The 8,654-nt window shown below is 44.7% G+C and overlaps 1 protein-coding gene across 1 annotated transcript; it reads right to left on the minus strand.

Moving 5' to 3' along the window:
• Positions 1-93: 93 nt before the first annotated feature.
• On the minus strand, positions 94-6,321 carry LOC110286912 (E3 ubiquitin-protein ligase SIAH1B). Its single transcript, XM_021153574.1, has 4 exons — positions 6,021-6,321; positions 5,399-5,490; positions 2,630-2,690; positions 94-1,561 (listed from the first exon to the last, which is right to left on the minus strand). Exon 4 carries the CDS (start codon positions 1,440-1,442, stop codon positions 594-596), a length of 849 nt encoding a protein of 282 aa, XP_021009233.1. The 5' UTR covers positions 1,443-1,561; positions 2,630-2,690; positions 5,399-5,490; positions 6,021-6,321; the 3' UTR covers positions 94-593.
• Positions 6,322-8,654: the final 2,333 nt, after the last annotated feature.

Here is an 8,654-nt window from a genome sequence, read left to right on the forward strand (position 1 = left end):
AAAGTATTACTGAACACAAACTTTGGACATTAAGCAATTATGAATATCAAAAAGACACTAACTTAAAAGGTACAAAAGTGAGAAAAACCTGAATGACATAAAAGTCAAATTTATTTAATGAAAAACTAGAATAAAAATTAGCAAATACACACATCAAAAACCAAAACCAAACCAAAACCACAGCAGCACTATGTGTTGACTCACAAGGGGAAAACAGTGGGCTATGACACGCAGATGGCTTGTTAAAGGAAAACCAAGCACACACCCCCACCCTGAAAAATTGTCAACAATACAATCAATCTACAACAAGTACAAAGTTCAGAAATATTTTACAACGTTTCCTTTCTTAATACAAAAGATGCCCATCTTGGGTATATATTGTATTTCAGTGGTTTACTGTTGAATTATTTTAAAATCTATTAGTGTTACTACATGCAACTGCTTCCTGTATTATCAGCTTTTCTTTTTATTCACCTTCATGTCTAGCTTCTACCTACCAGGAATGTTTTAGGTTGGCAGGCAGATGGGTGGCTTATTCTTTGTGAAGTCAAATGCAAATTTTAAACACTGGCCAGAAATATTTGATTGCCGTTTCAACACATGGAAATAGTTACATTGATGCCTAAATTACCATTTTCTGCAAAAAGCTGTGCAATGCTGGTGTCAAACACTAGGCAATCACTATTCATAATGGCTGTTGCAATCCCCTCATGAACAGACCGAGGAGTCGCTTCCCAAGTTAATCGCCGCCTATGACCATTTAGCTCAAGTCGATATGCAAAATTTTCAGCTTGCTTGCGTGTTCCTATCAGCTGTACAATTGCAAAGAACTGCTGATGACCATCATATTTTTCCTGTTTCTCTAAGACTAACATGAAATGAAAGCCAAAACAAGACTGCATCATCACCCAGTCAACAGCACCAGGAAGGTTAATGTCTGTAGCAAGGAAAACTATGTCTTCTCCTTGCAGGGTGGTAATGGACTTGTGCTGATGCATCAGGTGGGGCATGACGGCATCCAAGGAGCCTTGCCACTTACAGGAAGCACCAGGGCAGGGGCAGGAGTAAGGCCTGAACTCACACAGCTCCTCGTGCTCTGCCTTTTTGGTATGTGGCAGAGTTATTTCACATCCAGAAGCGGAATATTTACAGGGGAAGAGTACTGAGTTGGCCACTTTCTCCATAGCCAAGTTGCGAATGGATCCCAATGGGCCCCGGCAGGTGGGACAACATGTAAGTTTGGGGCGACAGTTGCTACAAACAAGATGGCCACTCTGACACTGAAGAATAGGTGGCAACACATAGTCAAAGCAGACAGGACACTCAAAAAGACTCGCCAAGTCATTGTTGGATGCAGTTGTGTCAGTCAAGGCAGGTACCCTCTGGGATGGTGGACACTTTGAGGTGCCAGTGGGTAAAGCTGTAGCAGCCTGACGGCTCATCTCTGTGGATGGAGAGCGCACCCTGACCAGGTTGCTAGCTGCTGCTGCTGCCGCTGCCACCGCCGCCGCTGCCTCTCCTGGTCACACGGGAGACCTATGGGACACCCTGGGCCGCCGCCCTAGAGAGCACGTTATTGGAAGGTTAATGAAAGGGCACTCCATCCTCCATCAGAATTCTTCCTAAAGACTTCATAAAACAAGCCTGTTATTACTACTGCTCTCCAAGTCTGATGGCCTTCCAAATTAATTGGAAAACTTAGTAAGGCAGTCGTAATGCCAAATTTTCTCTGAAGATGGAAATGTATGATATAAATACAGCAAGGAGTAGGCAGTTATAAAAGTTTAATGAAATTAAAATTTACTTGTAAATAACAAGTGTCTTGTGGCTACATTTCAGAGACTCACACTCGAGTCTATCTGTTTGATTTTGCTGGAGATACTGTTTCATAGCTATACAGCCCAGAATGTCTTGGAAGTCCTGCCTTGACCTCCCTAGGGTCCCAGGTGTGAGCCCTGCTTCACTTCTTTCTAAAGGTACAGGGACCATGAGCATTACCAATCACTGGAGTAACATTACATTTCTATCATTCCCATTCTAGCTCATATGTGTCACAGCTCATTAATAGCAAAGGACAGTTTATCTCCCCACAGCTTAGGACCTTATGCCTCATTTCTTTTCTAGGTGACTAGGAATTTCGTTAGTAACTAACATACGCAAGCTGTTAAATTCAAGTCAGAATAGTCACCAGTTATAGTCTCTTATCTAAGAAAACAGCAGGCAACAACCTTAGCTCACAACCAAAGATTCCATTCAGCAAGCAGAAATATAAGCACAGTGCTCAGGGATGTCCTGAAATGCTGGTTTCTGAATAAACTACCACCTCTCAGTAATGCTGCTTTCGACAAGTCAGATGTAAACATCTGAAGGAGAATGTTAATGATATGTTGACAATCCTCTTACTTGAAACAGCAGTCAACATTGAGTTCTGAGCTGTGGGAACTAGCAAAGGGTTTTGCACTTTACCTTTTTTTTTTTTTTTTTTTGAGACAGGGTTTCTCTGTGTAGCCCTGGCTGTCCTGGAACTCACTGTGTAGACCAGGCTGGCCTCGAACTCAGAAATCTGCCTGCCTCTGCCTCCTGAGTGCTGGGATTAAAGGCGTGAGCCACCACGCCCGGCGCACTTTACCTTTTTTTAAGGTTCCACATTCTTGGTCATTCTAGGTCCTGAGTGTACACCTGGTCTTCCCCTGTCAATGAAGTTGCCAGAAACAGTGAGTATTACCAAGGGGGCATTATCACTAGAGGACATATACTCAGTAGCACAGCAAAGACCATAATATTTCCTGGGTAGAAATAGGCTGAGACAGTGTAGATCGCATCCTGAAAGCTCAATCAAGGCCTACTGTACATTATTGTTTTTCAAAACAATTTAGAAATATGAACATGGCTTACAGTGTGGGAAGTCAATCAAATCAAGTTCTGCATCTGTGGGCCACTATTTTTGTTTTCTTGGTTAGGACTAAACCCAGCAAACAATCCTAATATGAACATTGCGATTTCAGGCCTTCAGCTTTTAACTTCCATACATAAAACCAAATCAAAATAATAAACTGCAGGAAGAAAAGTCCCACTCACAAAAGCCAGGGTCAAGGGCTCCGCGCCCTTGCCATAGTTCCTATTTTAGTCTATTGTATAGTCCACCTTCCCCTTAGGCCATTGTAAATATGTGTGTATGGGAGTAACTTTGCTATGGTTCTAAGTATCTATTCTGGTTTCTCCTTCGGTCTGAAACTTCCTTCTTCCTTAGTGATGGTAAATTCCTGTGTAAGGGAGTGACTTAGCTTTTACATTCTTACTGAATTTCAGGCCCATGGTCTTGCTCAAGGATGTTCTAGGACTGTTGGAACACTGGTGGAAGGCTTTAGCTATTTAAGAATTCAATCTTAAAAGGCACTTATAATAGGATAATACTAAAAAGAGAGCACGTGGATCTATACACTAGACTAACGCGGGAATGGAAAATTAATGTATGGGTTAGAGGGAACGCCAGACTCCAGGAGGAGAGTTTCCTTGAAGCTCTTTGCCTCATGAGTGACTTTCAAGCCTCTCGGCTTAAGCTGACTTGACCAGAGCACGTGGCAGCTAGGGAGGGTGTAGGCATAACCAGTAGCCAGGAATGTATTTTGGTCAGGGCTAATTCCTTTCAGTGAAACTACAATCAATGCGGGAGAAAAGAAACTGCTAGTGGCAGTGTGTTCATGATGCACTTTCAAGCCTCGGGTGGAACTAACCTAGCACTAGTAATGAATTTCCTCTCCTACATGAATTAATAAACTGCAAAGAAGTTGAGAAACCCTTAGAGCAAAGCAATGTTCAAAGACACTAATTCATTGTCAATAGTGGATACATATTAATCATTTAAAAGATATTAGCCATTTCATTAAACTCATCAAGATTCACATATACACAAGTCTTGTCTCTGTGGTTTTCTAACAACATCATCCTTCTCAGGGGAGATCTGGACATGTCTTGAGACCCTTTGATCAGGGGAGGTCCGGGCATGTCTTGAGACCCTTTTGAATGTGATCAGGGGAGATCTGGACAGGTCTTGAGACCCATTTGAATGTGATCATTTGGGGGAAGGTGCTATTGAGAGGTCAGCAATGCCCTTTAATAGCTACAGGGCTCAGGAAGATGCACACAATGGAGAATAATTAAGTCCTGGAGCTGAGGTGGCTCCATGGTCAAAGGGTCTTCCAGAGGACCTGAGTGAGTTCCAGTCTCAGTGCCATGGCAGGCTGCTCCTACCTGCCGGTGACTCGAGCTCCAGGTGACCCAGCAGCCTCTTTCTACTTTAGCGGATTCATGCAGAAGCCTACACACATACCCACAGTTAAAACTAAAATTATTGTCTCCTATTATAATTACTCCCTTCTGCCTGGCATTATCAGGACCTGGATATTGTTGGGATTCAGGAGTCACCCCACAAACCACATGAACACCAATCTCAGTCAAACAGGGATGGCTTATTGAACAACACATCCTAGGACTGACTGATAGAGCTCAGACTTTGGGAGCTATGACCCCAAACATTTCTCAGGGCCAGCTTATAAAGGCTAAAACAACTAAAACCACAATGAGCTCATACGCCAGTGTTGGAAGTAACATAACAGTTCTTTAATTTGATAGGTCCTACTAGTGAAGCTTATAGTTGTGGAATTTCTTAAGATTAACACACGTCATAACCTCGGAACATAACAAGGTATGTGGTCAGCATGACCCTGCTTTGAGTCAAGTTATTTTTCTGTGTTAATGACTGGTACCCATATTACTGCAACAATATGAAATAGCTGGCAGGCATGGAACAAAATGGCTACAGCTATGTTACGGCAGCAGACCTCAACAGACATAACTTACAGGAAAGGACTAGAGAGGGATGTGAGAAAAACCATCTACTAGTTCACCCCATTTTCCATGTTCACAGCAAGGCACACACTTACACACCAGCCAGCTAGAATTAACCCTGAACTGCTTGAAAATGTTAAAAATCTAACCTCTGGACAGGTTGAGATCCACAGAAATAAACAGAAGTATAGAGACCTGCCTTATCAAAAAAAGACGACCTCAAACAGGCCACACTAGACTCTGAGATAGTTGACACTGGTTGCAATTCTCTCTCAGTTTCTGCATAACTTCAGCATGCTTAAAGTTTCAAAAAGAAAAGCTTTGTTGTGCATACTAGTCATGCTCACAGTTCTTCAGGCACACGTACTCCCACTGATTGTTTCACACATGCCAACAAAACTTTTGGATAGTAAAGGGGAGATTGGCAGACTTACAGTCCAGAAAAAACAACCGTGGTTTTCAGAAGAAATTATTCAAACTAAGGTGTACACATTCAAATTATTTCTCAAGCTTTTTCAGTAAAAGACAAACGGGGTAGAGTTATACTTACAAGTTTCCAGCAGCTTCAGTTCAGTAGCCAGCCCTTAATGCCTGCTGTCACCCGGATTCCAGCCACTATTTTGAAGTTCCTGGTCTCTCGATCTGGAGTAAGTAGGGCACAAAGGAAAAAAAAAAAAAAAAGATGTTAAGAACTTGTGAAGTGGAGACGGGTCAGACTTGTGCTCCCCACACTACTACTGTGCTACCAATGCCCACCCTGGAGGATGGCGTTATCCGTCCCCCTTCCCCCACCCCCCATCCGGATGAGTTCCAGCGTCTTCAGCCTCGGTGTCTAGAAATGCAGTCACCCCATCTCCAAACCGGATCCAATCCCCAGGGGTTAGTTAGTGACCCTGTACAGACGAGAGCGCCCTGGGAAGCCGGTTCCTGAGGGAAGCTCGAGTAGACCTCCGTTATACTCTCGAACCTACATCTTTCGGGTCTCCCCGGACCAAGGTACCGCAAGACAGTGCGTGTAAAGACCAAAGGGGTAATCCTTGTCCCCACAGACAAGCCCTGCGACCCCGCGGCCACGGTCACACACAGTCACCCACCCTTACCGAATTCAACCTCCGCGCGGGCTCCCGGCACGAGGCTGCCAGCCTATGAGGAGCTTGCTTACGCCCCCTTACCTCACGCCGCAGCCTCGCGAGAACTTGACTCCTGACCCGCCCTCTGTCTTGGGCCCAGAAACCGGAAGTCCCTCCCTCCGGCAGCTCCGGTTCCGGCTCGCTCCGGCCCTGGCTCGCTCCGGCTCTGGCTTTCGACCGTAGCTCTACAAGGAGACCGCTGAAGGGACCCTGAGAACAGCCACAAGTTACTTGCCCAGGCCTTTGATCTCGGACAGCGGCATGCGATCACCCTTGCGCCTAAGACCACAGGCCGATTTTCGCGCTCCGCCCATGTCACCAGCCCGCCTCCATCCGTCGCTTAGACCACGCCTTTTCCTCCGGGCTGTACCACCAGCTCCTTCTTACGGGTGATGCCGTTACCATGGTGCCCAAGCCTGGCTGGGTCACGTCACGTCACGTCCCCTCTTGCGTTAGACTTTCTTATTGGCCTATGAGAGTTTGGCTTGAGAGCAAGCTAAGAGAGGCCTCTCAAAGAGACCTCTTCTCCCCTGCAAGCTTATTTTACTGTTTTACGTCTAAGACACCTCAGAAGTTCCCTAATCACCTTGGCCGCCCCTCTCTCGCCAGATCGAGTGTCTCTCTTGTAAAGGGATACCCCAAAGTCCCTCTTGAAAACAGTCCAAATTCTAGATGCTCTGCTAAATAAATAAATAAAGTAATAACACTTTTATTTTTTCGTGTTTCTGCCAAACCAAAGCATAGTGGTAATTTATGAGCAGAAACCGATGGGAAACAAAACTGCTTGCCCAGTGGTGGTGGGGTTCAGTGGTGGAACTGTAACCTCGCAATTCCTTTTCGTGCTCTTTTTTTTTTTTTTTTTTTTTTGGTTTTTCGAGACAGTGTCTCTCTGTGTAGCCCTGGCTGTCCTGGAACTCACTTTGTAGACCAGGCTGGGCCTCAGGAACTCAGAAATCCGCCTGCCTCTGCCTCCCGAGTGCTGGGATTAAAGGCGTGCACCACCACACCCGACTTTTTCGTGCCCTTTTAATGAGACCTGGGGAGCCAACTCAGTGTTTTTTCCAGCCTCTCACTCAGCAGGCTTTAAATTCTAGACAGGTATGTGGAGGAAGCACACTGCCCTTCTAGTTCTGATGTAGTTCCCTTATGACTTTCTAGGCACCAGCTCTCCCTCATACTATGGGGCTGTCTAAACTGCACCACACTTTCATTTCTGCTTCAAGCCCTCCACCCCCACCCCATACTCCGACATTACTCTTATAATTTGGCTCCCACAGAGACAATGCTAACCCAAAAAACTCTGAATGGGCACACTGGGAGGAAAAAAACCGTTCCATTCGCTCTTCCTTCCTACATTCAAAATCTGTGACTGGATTCTGAAAGTACAAGAAGCCTGAAAGAATCTTGAAGTTCTTTGCTTCAAGGACAAGATAAATAAATAAATAAATAAATAAAAAGATCTGGTAAGAGACTGGATAGGTGGAACCAGTGCTTGGTAAGAGCTGGTGTGTTGATCCAATCGGCAGGAGTAGCTGGGAGCATGAAACCACTAGCCATTTCCATAGTAGTTACTACAGCCCCTCACACAATCAAATTCTCAACAAACATTCACTGACGATATCGCCTTTTCATTTGTGTGGAGGGTTACAAGTTTCCCCTCTATCACACAAAGATTAGTTCCATGTGTCAGCAGTCACGATTTTGTGATCACTTTAAAATATGAGTTTCCCTCTCCTCAACTTTCCACCCTTGTGTGGCTTGAAGACAGTGTGTGTATGCACAGGGTAACAGTCCTGGCCTTAGATGAGCACAGAGTAAAGAACAGGTTTTTGTTGTTGTTGGTGGTGGTGGTGGTGGTGTGTGTGTGTTTTGAGACAGGGTTTCTCTGTGTAGCCAGGCTTCAAATTCAGCTATTCACCTGCCTCTGCAGTCCAAGTGCTGGGACTACAGGTGTCTGCCCCCACCTCCAGTTTTAAAAAATAGGTTTTAACAAAGCATTTTTATTAAGTTCACCCTGGCCCTGAGACCCCTCATTTATTTCTCAAAATGCCATCCATGTTTTTGGTTTGTTGGTTTGTTAGTTTCTGCCTCACCCTATAAACATGACTGTTTTGAATTTGATAGCATTATTTATCCTTCATCTTTCAGAAATGACTTGAAGCAGCCTACTAAAATGTACACAACATTCTACAAGAGAAGTCTTTTTAAGATTTGGACATGGGGATAAATGAGGCGAATAAATAGGCATCCGATTGCAAATCATCAGATTCAGAACAGTACTTGAAGGTGGGAAGTAGATGCGGCTCTACCTTTCTAAAAGGGCTACAGAACAGAAGAAACAACGCTTATTTTAAGGGTTTAGAGTATTCATAAAAGCCGATCAAGATGTGGGTTTCATAAAGCATACTTCCTAACACTTGTCCTGAGGGAAACTTGTGATTCCTTGCTGGGGACAAAGAGCTAATCAGACTCCCTGACAGGCAAACAGGTAAGAGTTGGGGCCATGACTAGACAATAGATGGTGAGTTTCCAAGATGGCTGACTTCTTCCTCATCCTCCTGACCAGAGACTAATGACAGGCAGTTTAAAACAAAGGCCCAAGGTGGATCTCTGAGGCCAGCCTGGTCTACAAAGTGAGCTCCAGAACAGCCAAGACTACACAGACCCTGTCTGAAA

Source organism: Mus caroli, chromosome X (assembly GCF_900094665.2).
Source record: "Mus caroli chromosome X, CAROLI_EIJ_v1.1, whole genome shotgun sequence".
In the NCBI taxonomy this organism is placed as follows: domain Eukaryota; kingdom Metazoa; phylum Chordata; class Mammalia; order Rodentia; family Muridae; genus Mus; species Mus caroli.

Coding starts and splice junctions, on each gene's coding strand:
- LOC110286912 (XM_021153574.1), bottom strand. CDS start 1,442: ATGAGCCGTCAGGCTGCTACAGCTTTACCCACTGGCACCTCAAAGTGT.